Below are 25,027 nucleotides of genomic sequence, written 5' to 3'. Positions count from 1 at the left end.
TCTGAGAGTCACTCACTGGTCCAGAGTTACTGGGTGAGCGTCATGGATGGACGGAGACTAGAAGCTGACTCTCCTGAGTCTCAGTCCAACACTCTAACCATATGAAAATGGATGCAAGAAGCAGCAGCTGAAGTTACAGAAGTCTACTCAGGCAATGAGACTTCTGCAGCTTCTCCCACCTACAGAGTCTTAACCCTAACACTGAGCCTGCCCCTTCTCAGAAACACTGAGCAGGGGGAAAGGGCAATCAGCCTGTCTCCATGTCACTGATGCAGAGGTGATGAACCTCCGGCATGGAGGCCACTCCATGCACCTTCAGTATTTTACCTGGAGTAATTTTTGATCTGCCCCTTTTACCTTTGGCCCGATGTAATGCTTGACTGTGGCCCCTGAGATTGTCTGCAAACTTCTTGTCAGCCCTTGAGTCGAAAGGAATCCAACGTTCCTATGCTGAGACAAATAGATCTGTCAATGGAAAAGCTTCACTGGGTTCCACTGAAAGGATGTCTGATTATAGGCATTTAAAAATACAGTCAAAAGCTTCCTTCTTCTTGGAAAATCCCATTTGTTAATTCAGTACTATTGTTATTGTTTCTTGTCAGAGATCTGATGCAGCTTCATGGAAAAGAAGATAGAGATGTTGCAAAGAAGCTTCTGGTTCAGTGGACATCCTATGGCCTTGAAGATGTCCAACTCGTTAATTACTCTGTCCTACTTGACCTGCCAAGCTCTTCTCCAAATACAGTGACTCTGAACAACACTGGGGAATGCTTTTATGCCAGTGGACAGCGATGTAACAAGGATACCGCAAACCTCCACAGTCAAGACCTTCTGTACTCCTATGCTGCTTACTCCGCCAAAGGAACTCTCACGGTAATGTGGACATTTGTCTCTGTCATTTTGGTGTAAAAATGAAAGAGAAAGCAATAGCTTCCATGGAGACTCAAGCCAGTGGAATGATGTATCATGTGTTGGTCTCAAAACAAGCTAAATAGGTATGGGGGAACATTTAAGATACAGCCTATTGTATTGCCACAATTCTTGGCACGATCCATCTCTATTATGTTGCATGCCTTCTCAAGCGGAGATTGAAATTCTGTACATTTTTCAGCAAGCCTGCTGCTTGTTCTAGAAAAAACAAATGCAGATAGGGTCAGTATACTTTTGGGTGTTATCGCTCTTAAAGACATCCTGATACATTCGAATTATTACATTGCATTTATCTCCCACATCTTTTCCTCTTGTAAGGAATCCAAGACAGCTTACATGGCTCCATTTTATCCTTGCAACAGCAGCCCTGTGAGGGGGGTTCGGCTGAGAGTGAGTGACCGACCTAAGCCCACCCAGTGCGCTTTATGGCTAAACAAGGACGTGAACCGGAAGCTCCTGGGTCCCCAGTCCAACACTGGCTCTTATACATACGACGATAACTTTTAAAAAATTATTACCTTTGTCTCCTGCCCAATAAGTAATGTTCACTGGGTGGATGACAAACAGTTGAAAAATTAAAGTAGATACAAATACGAAATAAACTAGATACATAGAATAGCTACAAATATGAAATAAACTACAGCTGTTTAACAAACAAAATGCAGTTTAATGCAAAACAATAAGCAGCAGAGAAATCAAAAGACAGCACCAGAATCAGATCTTTAAAAGATTCTTTTAAAAAATGCCTAGGGACTTTTAATTAATTGGCAGCATAGAAATGGACATATTAATTAATTAATTAATTAATTAATTAAATGGAAGCAATTAGTGTTCATAGGGGTAGGGACTATGCTTGCCAGTTTGCAGCATGAGTGTTTGGTCTTTACCTTTAAGGAGGAGAGATCATAGGTCAAGATAGAACATATGCAGGTAAATCCACAATTCAATCTTTATTATCTCCACTTAAGACAAGATTGAGAAAATTCTGGTTGTTTAGATACAGTAGATCATGCCATGAAAGATGTACAAGCAAAAAGTGTACACTTAAAAAATTCACAGATTCACACATGCATAAGAGACAATGTGCATATTTCAAAATGTGCACAATGATGCTTACATTTAGAAAATATGCACATTCTTTGTGCAGGGGAAAACCTTCCTCAAGGCTCACACTCTGATACAGAGAGAAGGTCTGATGAGCTTCAAGGAGGAAATCAGAGAATCCCAACAAGGTCAGATTTTGATGAATTGCACATCCCTGCAGCCACATTCATTCATGCATGTTTCCAAATGTTTAAGTGTGGCCTTGTCCCAAACACATGGAAAGAAGAGGTAAATATGATTTTCAAAGTAAAAGGAATTCATTAGTGAAGTCTGTGCAAGTCTTCCTGTACACATGGCTTGCCACCTTTCTGGAGCTTGGTTGGAAAAGAAGCACAGTATAGGGAGAAATTGTTTTCAGGATAAGAGTTGCGTGCATGGTAAGGGTTCTGCATTTAAGCATGAAACTAGCCTATGAGATTGGGCCAGTTTCATATTTAAACACATGGACATGCTACCTTCATGTCGAACACAATCCTCAGGAAGACAAAAGAACAACATGTTTGTTTGTTTGTTTGTTTAGCCCTGATAGAGTCTTGATAGAGCACAGCAGTGGTTGTGTTTGGTCACAGGCCTGGAATAGCCAGAAAGCAAAACTCAAAACCTCAGAAGCATCAGTTTATATGAGATTCATCCTTTGCTCTAATGGAGCAATTCTTTCATCCTGGCACATCTGTAATTACTGCATGGCTGCACACATATAATGTTCCCTGCTATTTAACATTTATTTAGTGCTAGGTGCACAGCCAAGCATAGAAATGAACAGCCCAAGCCCAGAGGGACTGTAATCTACATTTGGTACATGGAAGAGGAGCCTGGGGAGAGATAAATTTCTAAGCACCCACACCTGCTCTTGGGAAACGTGTGCTCCAAATATCTGTAGGCCTCCTGAACTGAAGATCCATCTGTTGTACACACTGTATAATTAAGCATAGCCACCTGCAAATGGATTTCAGTAGATACCAAGCCCCACCACTGTAAATTTACTCAATAATGCATTCTGCCCATCCAAAGCAATCCAGCTGATGTTGTGTTGGTGCAAAAGGCCCAACAAGAAGCCACAGCTTCTTAGGTCAAAGCAAGGTTTTATTTCATTTAAAATTATTTTGATGACACCTGTCATCTAAAACACATCCAAGCTGTGCACATGATCAAAACCAAAATATAAAACTAGAAATGAGCATTATAATGAACACAGATCAGTGACCCTCTGAAAACAAACAAGCGAACAGGACATCAAGGTGACAAACACTGCATATCATCAAAAGATGAAGTGAATAATAAAAAAACCCTCTGGGCTGAATCAGAGGAGGTACATATTCTGTTTCTGGGAGCAGGGTATTCTAGAGGGCAGGTCCCACCACGAAAAAGGCCCTTTTTTTGGTTGCTGCCAGACAGTTCTCTGCAGCCTGTGCCATACGTAGAAATGAATCAGATGACGATTGCTGTGGCCAAGCCGGTCAATACAGGAATAGGCACCGATCAGGCTGGCAAGCGAGACGGTAGAGATTTTTGAGCATAGATCGCATTCCTTGTACCACAAGGGTTGCGTTGTGGCAGGAGCTGCTGAAATCCAGCTGCCCCTAGTTCCACATCCGTCTGCATGTTCTCTGTACAAAGACAGTGATTAACATGCTTGGGAGAATTAAGTTTTCTCTCATTTTCAAGAATGATCTATCCAGGTGAGCTTCTCTGGACATTCTGCAGGCAAGGTGCTGACTGTCGTGCAGGTGAGCAGCTGGAGGAGGGCACCCAATGATGTCCTAACAATCCAAGTAGCAACCATGGGAGGAGATTCTTTTTCAGGTAACCTGGCCCCATGCCGTCAAATTGAAAACTAGCACTTTAATAGTTCGCTGGCTACTAGTCCATTTCCAGGTCAGAGTACTGGCATAAAATAATCCCATCAGCCAGTCCCATCCATCACCTATCTTGGAGTAGGTGAAGTTCTCAGACCATTTTCAAGGGCAGCCTCATTGCAGAATCCCAAATGAGAGATCCCAGAGTGTAAAGCCTACCTTAAGTAGTACAAAAAGTCTGCCATCACAGATATAACCACCATTCCTTTATCTTGAATATTTGCAAACAACCACCATAGTTGAACGCTATTTTATGTTGCATATGGTTTTTAGGCAAAAGAAAGCTTAGAAAGTGCGTGTCAAAATCCATCTAATTAAAAAGAACAACAAGAGACAGCCAAGCAAAAAAAATCTCACAAGGATCTTTCTGTTCAAGGAGAGTCATGGTTGGTTTATATCTCTAAGTTTGGTTTAAAAAAAGAAATCCATCTGAGCTATTAAGGACACCTATAACTCCAGTGATAATTTGGTGCACCACTACAAAGTACAGATGGATCCATCCAGTTCTGAAGAAGAGGCAGAGGAGCAGGGGGGAGGGCATGGAGCTGTGGACATGGCAGTTTCAGGGTTCCCTAGTGAAGTTTCTCAGGCAGAGGGTGCAAGGCAGAGGGTCCTTGGGAAGGGACCTGCAGTGGGAAGGCATGCAGGGGGAGCTCCTTCTCCCGGTCAGGAGGAGACAGGTGAAGTGAGCAGTCCAGCATTCTTGAAGTCTAGCTTAGAAGTGGCAGGAGTCACCTGGAGGAAAGGGGAAGGAGAGGGAGAGAGGGAAGTGACTTGTTCACGACAATAGCAGCCCATCTTGTCAGGACTGAACTTTGGTTTATTGGCTTTCATCCAGTCTGTTCCAGTGCTGATCCAGAAATCGAGTGCCTCACTTGCATTAGATTAAACGACATACACTACAGCATTATCTGCATATTGGTTATTGTTGTTGTTGCTACATGCTATCAAGTTGTCTCCAATTTATGGCATCCCTATGAATGTCCTTGACAACCTTGCTCAGCATTTATAGGCAACAAATTTGCTTTTACATTTCATCCAAATGATAAGCTCTGATTTAGCCCGAAACCTCCATTCAGCTGAAATGTGATGGCTACCCTTCCAAAGACAGGCTCACACTGTCTCTTTGATGTGCCTTACATCTTATTAAATAGATCCAATCGTGTGCCACTGATGCATTTCTGTTGCCCCTGCCTTTCTTTCTTCCCACTTGAACTCCCAGCAAAAGGCACTATTAATGACTTTCCAAAGTCTGGCTGCCAGACAAACTAGAGGATTCAGTGGCTTCTGACAATGTTATTTGTAGAACTGCAGCATGCTGCTTCTTTGAAAACCTGTCATGTCCATTCATCTTGTGGCCGCTTCTGCACTTGGGTCTCCAATTTGCGCTTTCTAGTAACAGTTTGAGCGGCAATTGCTGGTATGTAGAATCTTCTTTTTTTTTCTCCCAATGCGCAGAGTACAAGTGATGGATGGGCCTCTTTGGCTACCTTTCTGTAATTCATTCTGTACTGGAAAAGTGGCACAGTTTACCCTATTATAATGACAGGTGGGCTCAGTGTATGATTTTGCAGCAGGTGGTCCTGTTGGTGGGAAAATTCGCATTGCAATGTTTACATGAATGATGTATTGTAGTTCAGATCTGTAGGAGGAAGAAATAGCTAGTTGCTGCATTGTGTCTGTGACAAGAAAGTCATGTACAGACTGCAATTTAATAGCATTCCTAAGCATGCAGAGTGTTTCGCCTTCAGTGCTGGGGAAAGCATTGTTCCTGGACAATAATCAGCATCTTGCTGAATTTTCTGCGGCACACCTTTCAATGTTACCTCCCAGCACTTAGCTGAGTGCACATTTTGGGCAAGAGTTCGTATGTGCGGTGCTTAGCATCCTATGTAGCACCAATTGCTCCCAAAAGTCCTAAAAACATCTGAGAACTTGGAAAATTAGCATACAGTTGAAGGCTTTCAGCTGGTATTCAACTGAACATGAGTGAACAATGTGATAATGTTGTTCCAATGAGAACAGCAGTTTGGATAAGTTTTGTTCCCTGTTGTGGGGAAGTTTGTAAGTGTGTTTGGCCAAATGTGCTTGCAGCCCCCTTGCAGAAACTCATGATTCATGTTGGGGATGGGCTTGCCTGGTTGCCTTCACTCCCAGCTTGGAATTCATGAGAAATTTGTTTCAAATCATTTTCAATCAGCATTTTCCAAGTTCATGTCTCCTGGTGTCCACAGGCATGAGCTCAAACTGTGATCAAAGTCTGCATGTTCCCGAGCTTGTAATTCATGAAGGTGGTGGTGGTATTTGATGGCATATTTGAAAAAATACTGATGGAAAATGTGTACTTTTAAAAATAGAAACAGAGAAACAGAGCAAGTCAGAAGGGGTCTCCCGGGCCATCTAGTCTGACCTCTGGCACCAGCTGGCTCTGCTCATGACATGCCCACCATGTGCATGTCCAGCAGATACACTTTAAAAGATAGAAGAATACACATATGTCAAATATATGCACAACTGATGAATATATATGGGAAATTATGCACAAAAAATGTGTGGGTTTTCATATGAGAAAAAATACTCTTAGCCTGATATAGAAATGTGCTTCAAGATGAAATTCAGAGAATTTGTAATCCAGCATTTTGCTTGTATACACATCCCTATTCCCAATACCTAGTCAGCTTTGCCTCAGGTACATGGAATATGACAAAGATCCTTTACAACAGTGCGGCAGCAGAAAGAACTTGGGTGACTTTGTGTATGTATCTCTTAAAGAATGGCCTTGCCCTTCCACACAACTGAACTTATGGCTACATGTGTACATGTGCTCAGACTGTAAATGCAATGCATTTTTATAATCTCAGCCATTTTCTGCCTCTGAACTAAGAAATTGAACAACCGTTGTGTCTAGTACAGCAGAGTGCAAAGAAAAAAAAGACCTTTCATTAAACTTTTTAGCATCTGAAGAAGTGCTTTTCCCTAGAGAGCAGAAATCAAATGGCAAGTGATTGTTATTTTCGACGGACAGAAACCAAATTTAGCTGTCTGCAGTTCAGTTTAATTTTGCCAGATGGATAGCTGTGCCTTCATTTAAAATGAACCAGACATCAACAACTGGCTACCCAGTCATTGCGAAGGCATTGCCTTAGCCTGTCTCCAACTTTCTTTCTTGTGCAGCTCAGAGAGACTGATTCATCTAATTCTATATTCTATATTTACTATATTCTTATCCAGACATCTCTCCAAAGTGAAAGCACCATATGTGTGTGTGTGTGTGTGTGTGTGTGTGTGTGTGTGTGTGTTTATACTTTCTTCTCCCATGACAATTCTGTGAGGCACATCAATGTGAGTGGTGGTCATTGGCCCAATCACTTCTGTGGTGAAGTGGACAGTAGAATCCATGCTTTCCTAAGCCAAGCCCAACACAAGCCACTACAGCACAGTTGTGTGGCAGAGGTCATGTTTAATCAGCAAATCCACTATCATGCCTGCATGTGGTCAACGGCTTCAGGAGTGACATCAAGGGTAAGTATGGTCAGGCATCAGCCAAAAGCCCACATGACAGCAGGAGCCCACTGGCAAGAGCTTCTAGACTTGTTCCATGGCAACTTCACCAGGGCAAACTGCTTGTTCTCCTGCTCCTCGCTCTGGTCCAGGAAATGGTGCTGTTGAGGAGAAACATGGGAGTTGATGTATACCAGCTCAGACCCTTGTTTTACCTAGCCCAGCATTGTTGACTGGGGGTTTTCTTTGAGCTGACAGGGATTGAACCTGGGACTGTCTGCATGCAAGGCATACACTGTTCCAGAGGGCTACAGAATGTGGCCTCAGTAGGGCACTAACTTCAACAGCTCCTGCTTCCACTGCCCCTTCCTGGTGCCAATCAGAAAGGGCAAAAAGGGCCTGCCCCTCACTGTCACCTCACCAGAACTGGTGGGTCTGAGATCCCCTCAGTGACCATCGCTTCCCTACACAGGAGGGAGAGGCTGCTCCAGACTGCAATAAAGCAGCTCTGTTTTCCACCAGCTGTACTGTCCTCCAGGGTAGCCTCACATTCAACACCTTATAATAATCCAGTTTTTAGGTTACCCACATAAGGTTATCTCTATTGAGGAACAGCTTTCCCAGGAATACCAGGCAAAGCTGGTAAAAGTCATGTCTGGCCACTGAGTCCATTTGGGCTCAAGTGATAAAAATTAATCCTCTAAGTACCCCAAGCTACACACCTGTTTGTTCAGGGGGAGTGCAAGCTTATTCGGCACAGATTATTGGACAATCTCCCGGATTCCAAATCCACTCCTCCATAAGGCTGCCATTTTACTGGTATTCGGCCATTGTTTATCGGCCCTCATCCAACCATCACTGTGTCCCGGCATTGATTCAGGGATTGCACAGCTGCAGCTGATTCAGATGTTACAGAGAAATGGAGTTTGGTATCATCAAAGTGTGGGTTGGGGTGCCTTTCCTTTGGTTTTAATGGGGGTGGCATGAATTGAATGGTAAAATGGAAAGCACTGCCCACTTATCTGCTGGGTTCAGGATAATGGAAAATGTCTACATTGCTAGTATAAGACCTTTTATGTGTTTGTGTATATGGGCAGGGTCACCTTCGCCATTTATTCTTTATATTTTTGACACTGTTTACATTTTATCTCAGATAGATTTATTTGCTAACTGTTCTGATCCTTAGACTCCCACCCACCCCTTAAGTTTTTCCTCTAAGGGTAAGCTATATTGCATGGTAGCTATTAAAGAAGATGTAAATATAGTTCTCTATGACTTAAGCTACACCTGACAGATCCCGTGAAACAGAGAGTAGAAAGATCTTAGACATATTGCATTTTTTCTCTTGGTGAAAAATAAGAGTCATCAACACGTGTATTAATAGCTGGCTGAAGTTATGTGCACTGGTCTTCATGATCAGGTAAAATGTGAGACAAAATCAGCTAGCAAATAAAGTGAACAGATTCAATATGGAGAGTCCCTTCCAGTGATGGCTGTGATAGTAATGGAATCAGGATTTTGACCAAGGTTTTGCAGAAGAAGCTGTGGAGTCTGCAGAGGAAGGGAGAAGGATGTGGACAGGTGATCCAACAGGGGGTCAGAGAGTTTAAGGAGCTGTGCACATGGGTTTACTAGGATTTTGGTATCTGATGCTTTGCATCAGTGGGATGGAAGGGATGGTGGGATGGAGTGGGATGGTATAACTGGCATCCCTCTTGGCCCCTTCTCACTCAACTATTCTATGATTCTGTGAATGTCTGCCAAGGAAGAAAGGAGAAAAGACGTTCTGCGGCAAGCTGGTGAAGGTCAGAGAAAGGACAAAGACATGGGAATTTAGGGCAGAGGTGAACAGAGGTAGGAGTGGGAAGGGAGGACTGGGATACCGTTCATGACAGTGCTGTAGCCATTGGTGGGAAGGGACTTTGGCGCCTGGAGATAAAGGCATCCACTCTGGCACTGGTGAGGACCACAAAAGAAGCGCTTGCTTCTGCCCCCTCCCTTTGACGGTGCAGGCTGCATTCCATTGTCTGTACTTTCACTGTCATATTGGAGGTTCCTTGCAGTGCATTTCTAAATATATTGATAAGAATGAGTAAGAATTTTATTTCAATTTAGTTTTCAGAAGCATTTACCAAAACTCACTAAGTTACCGTATCTGAGACAGAATGAACTTGGGATTTAAACAGAAAAGGAAAGGAAGTGCAGGATGTGTTGAAGCTTTGCTGAATCAATCCCATTAGTGTCTGTGGACTTCTGCTGTGCTCAGCCATGTCTTAGAGCATGAGCAGAGCCTAGAGGAAGTCCACAAACGCTCGTGGAATGAAGGTTGCACAACCAGAAATCCTCTGGTCACATCAGCAGCACAAACACGGGCTGCAGCACCCTGGCATAGAAACGGGACCATCCTTGCACCATGTTCATGGGATGCTTCATTCCTAGAGAGCCCCGTGTGAGCAACCTTCTCCTTCATGCCATGCAGTAGCAAAACCGGAGGCCGCTGCACAAGATGCAGAAGAGGAACACTGCTTGCATAATATTTGCATGCAGCTCAATTTCTGGCAAGCTCTGCAGAAACACTGGCATGTCAGAGTGGACTGAGACCCATGGAATCGGATGGATTCACAGTCCTCAAATGGATCCCTCACACATTCCTATGTAGAGAAACCCAAACTCAGAGATTTATCTATTCAGGCCCAAGCTTTGTGCACTCAGCTAGGCTTGCATCCTTGCATATTCAAGTATGCTATGGTTTAATTAGGGGTTTTCAACTTCTTCTTTAACAGTTATATTGCAGGTAGTAGGAGTGTGTGAAGGTTCAGATAAGGGATGAAAATCCAATGGATTTTCATGATTCCCACTTCCCCACATACATACATGCAACCCCTCTGCAGATTCCAGTTCCTTAGTCTTGTGCTGGTGTCAACTTGCTGTGGTATAAAATGAGACTCACTGAAATGCACCTCTAAGACATACTATGATTTGTTCATTTTTTCAAACTGCTGATGAAATTCACAGGATGAAGCACCTGAAAACCACATTAGAGGAATGTTCCTGAAGAGGATCTGTGAGCAGTTGCAACTGAGCCAAAGTGTAGAGCTCAATGGCACACCTCATGGTAATCAGATTAACTCCAGAGGAGTTGAGATTATAAGCAGGATGCTGCAAAACAACTGAGCAAAGGATAGAGGTGTCCCTGCTTTATCTGCAGAAAAGCCAAGTGCATCCCAATTAATACACTTGGTGTTCAAAGCCATTATTTGTTATGATTCAAAGAACGCTATTTGTTCCATCTAGGGCAAAACTGGATTTCCTCAAGATACTTATGCTTTTTCATTCTGAGCATTGCATTTTGGAGTGTAAGCACCCAGTCTGAATGGATGAATCAAAGTGTTTAGTACTTCCACAGTTCTAGGTATAAGAGGATTTACCTTTGCATATCTAAAGCAAACACACAAGTGTTCTTTTACAGTGGCTGATAAAAGACTGTGTTCCTCTTTGTTTTTTAAATAGCATTATTTTTCACCCCAAGGGAAACATTTTATCTGTACATTGCCACCAGTGATTCTCCTTTATTTATTTGGGATGTATAAAGATCAGGATTATATCATTTTTATATCACTGGAAGTGGAAGTCAAAGCATGACTGAAATCTACTCCATTCATTGTGAACCGATTTGCTGCACAGAAGTAGACGTGCTCCTAAAGTGCATTAATGCTGCCTGTACTACAAGCCCTGAACACATCATTAAGAGGAATAACACCCTGACTCCCAGAGACACTTTAACCACACACATATATTCTGGAAGCATTTGCATTGTACTAGCTTGTAGCGGCCTCAGCAAGCACAAGAAGCACCCCGTTTTCTAATACTTGTGGATACCGGGAGTGGCACCAGGGACTGCACCTTAAAAACTAACACATTTATTATGGTATAAGCTCAGCTGGCAGGTAGATGCACACACATGTGCACCAATGTGTAGAGGGGGAGAAAGCCTAAGCATTGACATCAGTTAAAATTGGAATGCAAAAAATACAGTCAGTCTCCATGAAGCTGTGATTATGTGCCATGATGCAGTGAACTCTAATTCATGGAAACCAATGCTTTTAAGCATGCAAGCAAGCAAGCTTGATGCATGGATCTATGAAAAAAGAAAAATGCCTGCTTCCTTGTTGATCATATTTCCACCCTTTGGGATTCCTAGTGAAATTGTTGCCAGGCCAAGTTTCTCACATCCTTCTGCAGGGGTGAAATATGGAGAGTCTCTGGAAGTCAAATGCTTGCCTACATCTCCTCTCTATCTTACACTGATTTAATGGGATAAACATGGCTCCCAAGGTACCATACAAAGCTTATCCTTCCACATGCTTGTGATTGCTAAGGGCATATTTTCACGAAAGTCTTCAGAACTCTAGGGGAAATCCACTTTCCTAGTATATGAGGAGGGACCCCCCCCCCCAAAAAAGCAGGAATTATCTTCTGGAGGAGAGACCCTTGTAGTACAGTTCCTCCTGCCAGGTGAGTGTTCTGGGAACGCATCTGCACCAGTGGACCCAGCTGGGTTGTCGTGAGAGGCTGCATCCGGCTTCAGTGAGGGCTTTTTTTGGAGACCCTTTTAATGTATTTGCATATTTTGTGATGCCTGATTTGCATGACCAACATGCAGCGGTGAATTTTTACTTAGCTGAAGTTCAGTGGTTTTTGACCAAAAATGGCATGACCTTTGCACCCCACCCTCCCTATGCTCCCGATCTCGCCCCATGCAACCGTTTTTTGTTTCCCTGGGTGAAAAAACTCCTCAAAGGGAAACATTTTGCTGATGTGGAAGAGGTGAAAGCAAAAACAGCAGAAGCACTAAAAGGCATCAAAATCAACAAGTTCAAAACCTGTTTTGAGCAGTGGAAAAATGTCTCAATGGCTGTATTACATCAACTGGAAAGTACTGTGAAGGTGACCGAACTTTGAACATGCAAAAATAAATACACCATTTTTAATAAATTCCTGGCTCTTTGGGTTGTATTTTATAACCAAAACAACAAATACACGGTTGGCTTTTTAAATCAGGGAGGGGGACCTTCCCACCTGTGGTTCTTATTTGGCCCATGGAGGCTTGCCAGAATTCTTCTGAAGGCCCTTCATGATCCTTTCCTCCCTGCCTCACACCAGACCCTGTGAATTTGGAAGAAGAGGCAGGGATAGGAATCGCCTTGTTCTTCTGCTCTCTCTCTCCTTTGGAGGAGGTTGTTGTGCAGCAGAATGGCAGTGCATCCCAGTCATCTCTCTCCTGCCTGAGCAAGACAGACCAGGAACAACTGAAGTTGTTGGCAAACCTAATGCGTGTCCCACACATGTTTATTCTTGACAAATGCAATCACTGTGATTGCAAAATAAGCGGCAAACAAACAAACAAACCTTATCCCTGACTCTTGTTATGTCCACTTTTAGCATGTTTACATAAGGAGGTTTATGTATGTCCATAAAGATGTGGTGGATGTAGAGGAAAGCTTTTGTTTGCAAACACAGACAACTATGGTGAGGTTCAGGCACCTGTAGTTGTAATGGCAAATACACGATTGTCACTCTGTAATATGCATGAAGCAACTCTCAGGGGATGCCATCTGTCTAATCAGTCTTAACATGTTGTGAAAGAATGACTAATATGTAATATCGTTTTCTGTTTACATAGGCTGAAGTAATTGATGTACAGTACGGGACTGTAGAAGATTTACTCAGGATTCAAAGAATCGCAGATGTATCCAGAAAAATTGCGCTTTTGAAGCTAGGACATTTGCCTTTGCTGTATAAGGTTAGTCATAGCACTGATGCATTTTATCCTAGTAAATCATTGCTTTTTCTGGTTTTTGAATTGCAGTCATTATGGTGACACTGAGTTGTGCTTGATCTCCTAAAGCTGTATTTAATTGGTTCTCTCCTGCAATTGCCCAAGACAGTTCTTGGCTTTTGCTGGAACAGGTGTTCTGTTCCCAGAATTTCTTTAAATTATTATGATGCAGTATGACTGACCATCTCTTTTCCCTGTAGGAAGTAACAGCAAGATTGATATTTAATAATTTTAGTCAGATGACAAGGTAGATATAGAAAAAGTCCAAGTTGGGATTAATAAATGGGAAGCAAACTGTGCACCCAAAAGAAATGGTGCATACAAAGAGCACGATTTCTTCTGCAAGAGTGAAAGAAAAGGGGGAAATAAAGACTCGTTTCTCTCTGAGTTGAAGTTTATGAGTAACACGGACATTTGGGGAGGTAGACTGCAAGCCTTGACTCACTTAGCAGAAGTTACCCCTCTGAAAAAGGAAGACGTACATCTGAGCAAATAGGCTCAGATAATATAGCATGTGGCATGAAGTCAGAGCACCTGTGAGCTGAGTCATTGAGAAGAATGGAACTATGCTAAGCCAAATGGAGAGCACGGAGGCATCAGATGAACTGAAAGATAGATAGGAAATCTATCTGTGCAAAGGAACTGGGAGGAAGGATTCAGGAGGAAAATTCACTTGAATATGGTAGACTCAGAGCTGGCCCTACCATTTTCTGAGCTTCTTAAACTTGCCTGCTCCCATCAGGGCAAGAGGAAGGTGTGGTCTCATCATCAGTGTGGAGCACAGATCCAGCTACCTTCCCCAGTCAGATTGTGTACATGGAACGGGAGGGGACATATCTTGCTCATCACTCCAGGCAGCCAAATGTCTCAGACCTGCCCTGATGAGGCTTACTTCTGAGTAGTTATGAATGAGAATGCAGTGCATGAAGGAAGTGTGGCCTGCTGGTGATCATGCTGGGGAGCAGGGAGAGCTGGGTTCTCAGCTCCACTGAGGCATGCCCTCTGGGAGACCTTGGGCCATCGCCTCTCCACCTGGTCTATCTCACAGTGTTGTTGTGAGCATAAAGTGGAGAGGAGGAGAATCTTGTAAGCTTTCTGGAGTTCCTTGTGAGAAGAAGATAGGTGGCATATAAGTACAATGTAATAGTAGTATAGTAGTAGTAGAAGCAGTAGTAGTAGTAATAGACTATCTCAGAGGACAGAATCTAGGCAAGTCCTAACATAAGTATTTGAATGTATCTTATTGTGTTGTAAGCCGCCCCGAGGCTTCGGCAAGGGGCGGCATAGAAATGTTATAATAATCATAATAATCATAATCATAATAATAAGTACCCCAAGTAGAAAGGAGTACCAAAAGAGATTAGCATAATTGGTCTACTTAACAAGTATGCTATCATCCGTTGCATACATGCCTCCCCTGCATACTGGAAATAAATCAGAAAATGTAGCAAATATAATCTCGTCCTTTCCCTCTCCTTCTCCATTTGTACCAAACTATATAGAAAGAATGGCAGAAAATCTCAAGGCAAAGATAGATATTTTAAAAAGAAGAAAACCCATGCAGTTTCTTCATTGGATCACTGAATTCTTCAGGTTTGGGAGATAAGTGTTCTGTGCATCTTAGAATTTGATACATAGGCACACTGCAATTTATTTTTTGAGAATGTGCCAAAATTTACAGACTGGATTGCTTCAGAATTCAAACATTAAATTAGTAAGATGTTCTGGAAAAAACAGTAAGCCATTCCTTAATATGACCTGAAATATAGGTATAAAGACGAAAAGCTACAAATTATCATTTGGTATCTCGTCCGCTCTAGAAGTGCACCAAAGGGTACTCCAACAGTCATTTGGATTGTCTTGATAACAGACATTATGCAGATAATATGCTGTGTGGGAAAAGTTCAGTCATAGTAGGAATACAATTGGAAGCTGAAGGGAGTTCTAGATAGGAGAATAAAGGGAGGTTCAAATTTGCCATGTTAAAAATAAAGTTACTAGATATAGAAAGCTTAAAACCTGATGCAGCTAAAATAGAGTCTATAGCTCAGATGATTAACTCAAAGATCAAGGCTGATATGCAAGTATCTCTAAGTGTAGACTATTATCTAGCAAAGGTAATAGTCTCCATGGCTATACATTGAATAAGTATTTAGAGTCAGTTTGCTAAGCTGGAAAGGCACGGGTCTTCTGCTGGATGGGTGACCAAGTGCGGAAGCGGAGCAGAGAATTGGACTCAATGTTCTTATAGGTCCCTTTTCCTCCCCTTCCCCTTCCCCTTCCCCTTCCCTTCATTCTGAATCAGCTTATTCAAATCAGGAATTTGTCACCACTGATTGTGCCAAATTCCGCCTTTTATTGGATGCCAGTCTATGAAAAAGCAACTACCAAAAACCCCTCTGCTGAAAGATTGAACTGTAAACCAAATAGGGGACCTGTACAAAATGTCCCCCAGAATGAAAACCACAAAAAATCAATTCACGCCTATCATACTGGAATGTAACAATCCAGAGAAGTAATTCAACAGTGTATGTTCAGGAGATCCTTTTTGGTTCAAGCTGATGATGGGGCTGTCTGCAGCAAGAACAGATGGGCAGCACATGAACCACTTTTGAGCTAATGACGGATGAAACAATTGAGAGTTTAGTTGTGCAGATCTTCAGATTAGACATGGATGAATCCTCTTGTTACTGCTCCATGTCAGTTAAGTTTGTGTTTACCCACAAATATGGTCCATGCCATTCCCACGCAAAACTTGCCATGCATGTCACATCTCAAAATATGCATTCTAAACCTATTTTGTTCTCCAAAAATATGCATATTAAACTAGAGTTTACTCAATTTTTGCTTTGTCATTTTCAGTCAATAACTTGGTTAGGCTTTGGTCTGTACATTCCTTCAAGAACCAGCCAGTTCATACCAGAATTTGAAAAGACTAAATTCCTTGAGCATCCCAATACTGATACAGACACAGTGGAGACTCTGAGGAGGAAAAGAAGTGAAATTGCTGAGGGAAAAAGTGCCAGTCAGGTCACAGAAAAGGTTTCGAAAGCTGAGATGTCTGTGAGTATATGAAGAGGCAGCGTGATAAGAAAAGGCTTTTACAGAGATGTGTGTTCACTAAAGGGGGGGAAAAGCAATGAGAATGAGCCCAGAAGTCTTCTGTACATGGGAGCACGGAAGACAGAAGATCTGGGAGATGCTAGGTGGGAACTGAACTTGTGGCCGGATGACTTTGACAGCATTCAAAGAAACTGCTGCATTCATTGATGCAAAATGTATAGATCTAAAGCATCTTTAGATTGCCCTTTGTCAGCTCTGTTTTCAGAGCAATTGACAATAAAAGCAAATCTGTGCATTGCAGGGTTCAATTCCATGCAGCATCACTTTACAAACCTTGTAGCAGCAGATGTAACAAAGAAAGGGCAAAAAGCCAAGGACAAAAAAACAAAACAATGAACAAAGAAAGGGAGAGCAATGATAGCTGGAGACAGCTGTCTGCTTTTGCCATGTGATCCGAGATCAGAAATAGAAATCTCAATCTTGAACATCATTTCTTGTCCTGCTGGAGATTCAGACATGCCCCGAGGTGAGGCTCAGCATAACACATTGCCTGTCTAACCTCAAGCTTTTGGGATCTTACCAGGTCTGCTGGACTGCCTCCAAAATCTGAGGCTTCCAGCTGCACTCGGCACAGTGGGTTTCTCACAAATGGAAACTCTGAACTGTAATGGAGTTTTTAAAAAATAGCTCAGAAGGAATAACCAGATGGGGACTCAGGGAGTGTATTTCACACTTTTTCAAGCCTTTTAAAGAGCCTCCTTGGCTTCTTCACCCACATCACAGTTTGCCACAGTAACTTGGTTTGCGGAGCTCCTTTATCCCACTCACCAGAAAAGAATATTATACAAAACACAAATCCATCTGTCCAGTGATTCAGAATATATGAAGCCCCATGCATTGATGTGTATTGATTCTTTTAAAAAATCTATCCAAATGGGGTATTCAGAGCGTTTAATGCAAACCACGCAAGGAGATAAAAACGATGCAAGGGTGGGGGGGGGGGGACCAACAACCCTGCAGCCGTCCGGGAGAAGCAGCCAAAACCATTAAGCAGCTAAGCAAATCCAACTGACCAGAAGAAGATGAGGGGAGAAAGAAAAGGCATGAGCCAAATATTTAGCAACCAAAGGCTATGCAGGCGTGGTGCCAGATGACCGCGGTTACCGTCTGTAATGTGAGAAACAGCCCTGCAGGCACTCTGGCTGCCCGATGCACTCCCTGTTGTACTTCGGTCTGAGAGATGGTTTAGCACATAGCATCCTGTACGAAGGATGAGCCTGGACCCTTCTTCCTAAAAAGCTCCCATGGTTATTCAAACCAGTACTGGAAGCATTAGATAGCCTAGCCTAGCCTAGCCTAGCATCATGGCAACAGTATGCTTGGATATGGATATATCGGTTTATATCGGTGTCTCTCAGCCCATCTTTTTCCAATATTAGGGTTAGTCTTAAACTTTGAAATTATTCCAGTGATAAATACAGTTCATCTTAATTTTTAAAAAAGTTTGGAAGAAAATACATGAGCATTTTATGCATATTTCTTTTAATTCACAGCATATATATATATGTATATATGCCTAGTAAATACAGCTTTGCAGGTAGGTTTTCTAATATATTGTATGCTTGAATGTTATGGCCCATCATATTCTCAATATAATGCATTTTGAATGCATTTTAAAATATTATTTTACTTAGTCCACACATCTTTCCAGGCACTTTTATTGGAGAATTCTTTTACAAAATTCAAGGCATAACTGAGTGGTTTGAAAGTGTAAAATTGGGTGCATTCACATTCACATGAATGACTTCCTTTCTCATTCCTAGCAGCAGCAGCAGCAGCAGCAGCAAATTGTGAGCAGAAGACACAATAATTCAGATCAATTAATGTAGCAGCAACATTTTGGCCTGACTTCTAATGGCAGAGAGAGAGAGAGAATATTAAGCACCTAGGAAATCCAGAGCAAGCAGTTCCATAGTCTGAGGGCCAGCATGAAGCAGGCTCTGTTTTGCCTTCCCATCCAGTACACCTCAGTCAGTGGTAGGATGTGAAGCAGAGACCTTAATGTATGGAAGCAAGCAATCGTTTAAGTATATGCTACTAAGCCATTTAGGGCACCACACAGCACAGCTGCCTGAAAATCTCCAGTGGAGGCTGAGAGGAATGCAGAGACAAGGATTGCTTCTATGCTTCCCTCATGCACCAAAATGCTTAGAGGGGCAGTTCCTGCTCTCTGAGTTTTGTCCCTGCTTGTGAGAAGAAGGGGGAAAGGCATGCATATCCTGGATCCCACATATCCTGTGGGAGCCTAAACTCCTCTTTCCCCGTCTCTGGAATGCCTTGCTCCATCGGCTCCAAATTCACACTCAGAGCTGCAGCTGGCTGTGAGGACAGGGATGCGCTCCAAATTTGGAGCCCATTTTTGATATACTCAGGAACACTTTTCCAAGGCTGGAGCTGGGCTCCAAAATGTCCTGTGGCCACTGAGGCAGATCAGGCAGTCCTAGGATCCTCCCCATAAAGACTGAAAGGACTGAGTGAGCAATTCGACTTGGGCAAGGAAATGAACATTCGTTTGAAAGCCTTTTTTCATGCACAGAGTAAAAGGAAGTAAATGTGTGTGTTCATCTATCTTGAATACAACTAAGAAGTTGATATAATTGTAGGCATCTTTGCAGTGTTGCTCAAAGAGATAATTACACCTCCACCAGTGCATTGTCCAACAAACATCAGCTAATTACATTTGCTAATGAATATGTATGGGATGTGTATATCAATAATGTAATAATAATGAGTAAACTGCTTTGCTTACATACCTGGTAACATTTCTGGCATGCTGGGGTTCTTGATATTCACACACAACAATATTTCATCATGCTTTGTCTGACAGAAAACTCCAGTTTGATAACTAGATAGACTCCTAAACATTAAACAAGACATTTTTAATGGAAGACATTTCAGCACACGTGGACTGAACATTAGTGTGTGAAAGTGCTTTAGTTTTGCTGGATCATGTCCATCAAGGTCTTGGGATTGGCAAATATGTGAAGTTCTCAGAATTCTCCTCCCCCTCAAGCTCTTTTTCCCCTGTTTACATTCCCAAATGTGACCTTCTTTTTTACTGGTCTTTTAAAAAGTGAACTTTTTCCCTTTAGGAATAAAGCACATTTTAGAAAATGCATTTCCCAGTTTTCCTTTTAGGCAAAAGCATGAAAATGTGCATTTCTGGAAGTTACAAGTTGCACAAGCATACACTTATCAACTTGAGATTCTTGTACCTTCCTAACTGGATTTGACTATCATTTGAGCTGGATCAGGCCCACCCAGGGCTTTTCATGTGGTTCTGAAGGCAAAACAGGCTTCCCTCAAAAGGGTCCAGAACTGAAGTTGCCCCAGATCAAGTCTTTGACACTGATTCATTCTAATATCATTCAGTTCTGACAACCAAGCCAGAACACTCTGAAGGCATGTAAGGTAGCCACTGTGTTGAAGCTAAGCAGGCCTGGGCTGGCCTGAGCTTGGAGGGGAGACCACCAGCCATCTGGGGATTGCATGTAACTATCTTGAATTCCACAGTGAGAGAAAGGTAGGATGTAAATATAATTAATTAATAAAAATCTTTAAAAATATTCCATGATAGTCAATGGAAGGCAAGAAGCCTCAGGCTTCTGAATATCTACCTGAGTTTGGTACTCACCCACATGGATGCCCTCCAGATTGATCTGAACAGAATCAGGGTGTTTTCTGAAATGTCTCTAAGGCATATGTGGAATCAGTGCACACTGCTAGTCCCTACCATTCTCAGTTCTCAGAATTAATTCTAAGAGTTCAGAAGCTTTAGATGCTGCAATTAAAGGAAATCTATTTTTTTTCTACTGGCCAATGAAAATGCTTCAGATTTCATATTCCAGAAAGAAACCCCAACTTGTTTGTAAATAGGAACCACATTGGTTTTGAATATTGTTTTCAACTGAAGAAATTCAGCTATTATCTCAATTATTCACATCCAAACTCATTATGTACATGAAAGGTCAGTAATCATTGCTGGAATTTGACATCATTTTAGCAGCCTGTTGTGTTCCTATCATTTTGAAGCTCCCTTTAAATGCCAGATATAATGAAATAGCTATTTGGGGAGGGGGTACCTGTGTCATTTATCTTGGCCTTGAATAAGATGCAGACTTAACAACACAATGATTACTGCACTGTACAAGACACTTTCCAAGCAAACTGCTACTAAAATGAAGCCCTTCTAACTTCGCCACGAATCTTTCCTTTTCAAAGTGTCTAATAAGTGTTTGATAAGTGTTTGGACTAGTAATGATCCAAATTTGTTACCCTGCCCAATGTCCCATAAGGATCATATTGTATTATCAGAAAAACCCTTTGCTGCTGGCTGGAGAAGAGCCAGGTTTCCAAATAGGCTTCATTGTTGAGGTCCCCGGGTCTAATTCCAATGCTCTATTTCCTAGGCTATATTGACCTTCACAGACTCTTCATCCGCATCAGTTCAGGTATAGAATACTGGAATAAATGGGGGAACAAGTACAAATCAGAAAGCATCACCAGATCAGGCTATCAAGCATATTCCCTTTATCTTTATAACTACTTTCATAGGTTTGCCCATGTCAGGCAATTGGATGATAGACATGTTTCAATTGGTTCTGATATGTATTTACAATAGAGGATTGGGGATTCCATTTCTAGCGATTTGACTATGAATTACATTTGCCACATGACTCTGTTTTTCCAGTAATCAGTATATTTCACGCAATTAGGCTCCTACAGCACCATGATCTATCGATTCAGTATGTTGATAACATTTACAACATCTACATTGCCTCCAGTTCTAGTGATGAATATGCTCAAGTCACTCATGAATGATATCTGAGCATCACTGAAAACCATAAATCCTTGTGCTTAGGTATCAAGATGTTCTTTTCCAAGCCATTTCTTTTGCTGAGTTTTCACTGATCTCATATTAGAGGATGTTAATTTACCATGTAGGACTCACATCAATTGTATGGTTTCCATCTCGTAGGCTAGGCTAGAAATAATCCAGGAAAATTTGGAATATCTAGAGAATTGCTGTTCGCCCTCTTTTCAGTAGCTAGGCTGAAAAGTGAGGAGTTACCACACTATATAGAAACTGGGGAGGTGGAACTAGACATGCATAGCCCCCTTAGTGAGCCAAAAGATGGATTATGAGGAAAAGGAAGAGACACCTTGCCAGCAGGAAATGGGGTGGCAATGAAGAACCTTGGCAGGTTTGCCAAGCAGGGAATCTAGACCAAGAAGAAACCGTCCAACAACCAAACACTTCCTGGAATGACCTGCAAAGCTAGCAGTCCAATCTACCTGATAGAAAAGCTTCCACCTGGATAGCAAAAGCTTTCTCAAGACAAGAAATGTGCTCAGTGCAGGTAGGGGGATGCAGAGTAGACCTACACAAAGTAGGCATAAAGGAGGTGCGTTTAGATCAAATGGCCAAGAGACCATTTAGACAAGGATGCTTCAGTCTCGGAATGGAGGACGAACAACACAGTGAGTGCAGGAGTGTGCAAGTGAGTGAGCACAGAGGAGGTGCCTTTACAGGCGAAGGAGTCCAGAGCACTGCAGGCTAAAGTCCAGGACACCCATATACCCGCCAGCCTACTTTTTATGCCAGTTTGCTTTTGCTTACTTTTGTGCCACATTAAAAATATTTTGTACCTTCACCATAACGTGTGTGTTGCATGCACTGAATGGCAACATTGTCAACGAAATCCATTTCAGTTCTAGGCTGTAACATAACAAAATGGGGGGAAAGTCAGAAGGGTATTTGTGCCTTGTTTCTGCAAAACATTGCAATTTCAATATTGTAAATTAATACCAGCAACCGGTTTCATTGCTTTTGGAGAGTTCCGAGTGCTTATCCTATATTGGCTCAGTAATCTCTATAACAGAAGGCCAGAGGAACGCCACTTCAGCCTTTCATTCCTGGGCCAAACCAGCACAGTGCCCGAGTCCAGCCCCATGGTCGAGAAAGCAGGTTAGCACAACAACTCACCCTAACTTAAAATGAGAATAAAAGTAAGTTTGTTGAAACAAAGAAGAAAGGGACAGTGGGCGTGGGATACAGAAAATAAGGGGGGAATGGCAAAGAGAGAGCAGCAGCGATAGGTAAGCACCAAGACCAACTCGTGGCTCAGTCCCAGACACCCAGACTCCTTGGTGCACCACAAGAATAAGGCAAGATGGTGAGCCCAACTCCTTAAGCTGCCTAACACAGGCCTTCTCACCATGAACTTGGTCAGGGAGGAGACAATTCTCACAGCAGGGGACAAAGACCATCCAAAATCAGGGAACTGGAGTGCCTTCCCCTTGGGGATGAGATAATGTCTGGGACCCAATCCTAGGAGGTGCCTGCTCCCCCAGCTGTCAGAAATTCATACTTTTAAAGATCAGGACAATAACTCCAGTCAGATGTCTTAGTCAGGAAATTATCTTTTGCCATAAGTCCTGGTGTATTTGTTATTCCTCCTTCCTGGCACCTGGAGGGTCTCCTGGACCAGCTAATCCTTTCCTTAACCTTCCCCACCTTCTCTCCCACGGTCCCCCTCAAGCAAATCATGACACCTGAGCTCAAATGGGCAAGTCGCACCTGGTAGGTAATTGAGGAAATAGCACCTGGCGTGCACTAATATGTACCACAGCGTAATCAAGGCACTGTGGTTTGTTTAAGTCACAGCAAGCATGTGAAAAGGGCCATAAAGTGTGATGGCTTACATTTTGCAGAGAAGATACAGCCATAGCACTGAACTCTAGTGCAGTGAGCTAATTTCAGACGTATGTACCATGGATGGCAACTTGCATTATTTCATTCAAAGAGGTGTTGGTTTGAGTCTAGGTGTGAAGGTTGTACGAATGTTTTCAGCAACCAATATTCCTGTTTACAGTTTCCCTTCCCACTAGGATATCAGTTATGATTGCTCCTCTAGATCCTTTCCCCACAAGACTAACAAAGGACCTTCAAGTATCCTGCAAACACACACACACACACGGATTCTTTAATAATTTCCCAAGCATATCTTTTATTTCTAAAGCAATCTTGGGTGTTCCCTGCTCAGAAGCTGTTTGTGTTGCATTTTATAGCAGCATTCAGTTATATGTGACTTTTTTGCGATATATGGTATCTGTAAAGGAAGTGAATCAAAAACTCATTGGGAGTTTGTTCAGCCATTTCTCTAAGAGCTAGTTTATATCATAGCCTCCAAGAAAAGATAACATTTAATTCACTTTACTACTTGACCTTGTCTTCCGTCACATAGCACTGGCTCTGAGACACTCGGCAAGTTCAAAATATGCTGATTCATGAGATACTCAAATTCCATTTTTTAAGAAGTCTTTACAACAAATCAGAGATTAATTAGCCCTAGGAAAGTGATGGCTGCAGGAATTGCTCCTCAACTTTAATAACCATGTTTATCACCTTTATGTCAAATTTGCTTTCAGCTATTTAGTTGATCGCATAAATGTATGACGACCTGGACCCACTGCTTTTGGCATCAGATAAATTTTGAGGTTTACAGAGATTTTTATGGTGCTTGTGATGCTTTTCAGTAGGAACCTCTTCTGCAAGGATTGCTGCATGCATGGCATGCTTTTTTGTTTTTTATTTAAGGCCCTCTCTAGTCATAAAACCTAAGCAGCTTTGCATTCGAGTAACTGGGGTGCAAAGAATCTCTTTCAGCCAAACTGCATTTCGGAGAGGCTCACAGAGTCCGCATTTCAGTGGCAGCTCTTCGATAATCAGCCCTTATTCTGGTTCTACCAAGGAAGGAAGGAAGGAAGGAAGGAAGGAAGGAAGGAAGGAAGGAAGGCACAACTTGGAACATGGGATGAGAAGGCTGCCAGAATTACAGTGGCTTCTTCTTTTCAGCAGCGAATAGGATTCAGATTGAGAGCCAGTGTGATACAACAGAGCTTTGGGCTGGGACTGGGGAGACTTGAGCTCAAGTCCCCACTCAGCCATGAAGCTCTTTGGGTAAATTTGGGCTGGTCTCTGATTCTCAGCATCAGCTTCCTTCCAGGATTGTTGTGAGGATAAAATGGCCCTGGAAATTGAAGCCACCTTGAATTCCTTGCAAGGGAAATATTGATGCATACATCCAAGGAAAGAAATCTAATGCATGTTTATATTTATGCACATTTACTCAAATGTGAATCCCATTGTGCTCAATGAGGCTTACTTCCAGCAAGGCAGTGCAGGATTGATAATTTAGTCAATCCATTTGCATTTGAGGAAAATAGTAGTTTCAAATGGGGGGGGGGACCCCTTTGTTAGATGTTCCATGCATTGTAGGAGCAGCAATGACCTAAAGAGGGGGTACCCCTTTCTTTCTCCCACAGAAGCAAGATGCAACATCCTATATAATAGAGTAACTGACATCTTCCTAGCTCACATCTAATTTATTCATAAATAGTCCTGCAGACTTATTTTCTGGGATATTGTCCCAAAATGCCTAGTCCCCAGATTTCAGTCTCCTGCCTTTTACATGGTTTTTCTACTAAACAAAACATATCTTGACTTGAAAGACTCTAGTGTCTCCATAAGAATAGTTCTATGGGGTATTTTTATACCCCAAAATGGGTCCCAAAGAAAAGAACAGAAGAAAGTGGCATAGAGGTCATCTCAGTCTCTTTAAGGAGCTGAAATTCTTAGCTAAAACCTCTAGGAAATAGAATTAAAAGCCAT

The 25,027-nt window shown here is 42.3% G+C and overlaps 1 protein-coding gene across 1 annotated transcript in view; it reads left to right on the top strand.

Annotated features, from left to right (window-relative positions):
* The window catches only part of NAALADL2 (N-acetylated alpha-linked acidic dipeptidase like 2), a 414,058-nt gene that overhangs the window by 84,687 nt on the left and 304,344 nt on the right, over nt 1-25,027 (top strand). The window contains exons 2-3 of the mRNA XM_044434625.1: nt 603-873; nt 13,075-13,194. Coding sequence (XP_044290560.1) covers nt 603-873; nt 13,075-13,194 — 391 coding nt within the window. The remainder of the gene's footprint in view (nt 1-602; nt 874-13,074; nt 13,195-25,027) is intronic.

This window comes from Varanus komodoensis, unplaced genomic scaffold (assembly GCF_004798865.1).
Source record: "Varanus komodoensis strain SLA01 unplaced genomic scaffold, ASM479886v1 scaffold28, whole genome shotgun sequence".
Classification (NCBI taxonomy): Eukaryota; Metazoa; Chordata; class Lepidosauria; order Squamata; family Varanidae; genus Varanus; species Varanus komodoensis.
This window is presented reverse-complemented; position numbering and strand designations above follow the sequence as displayed.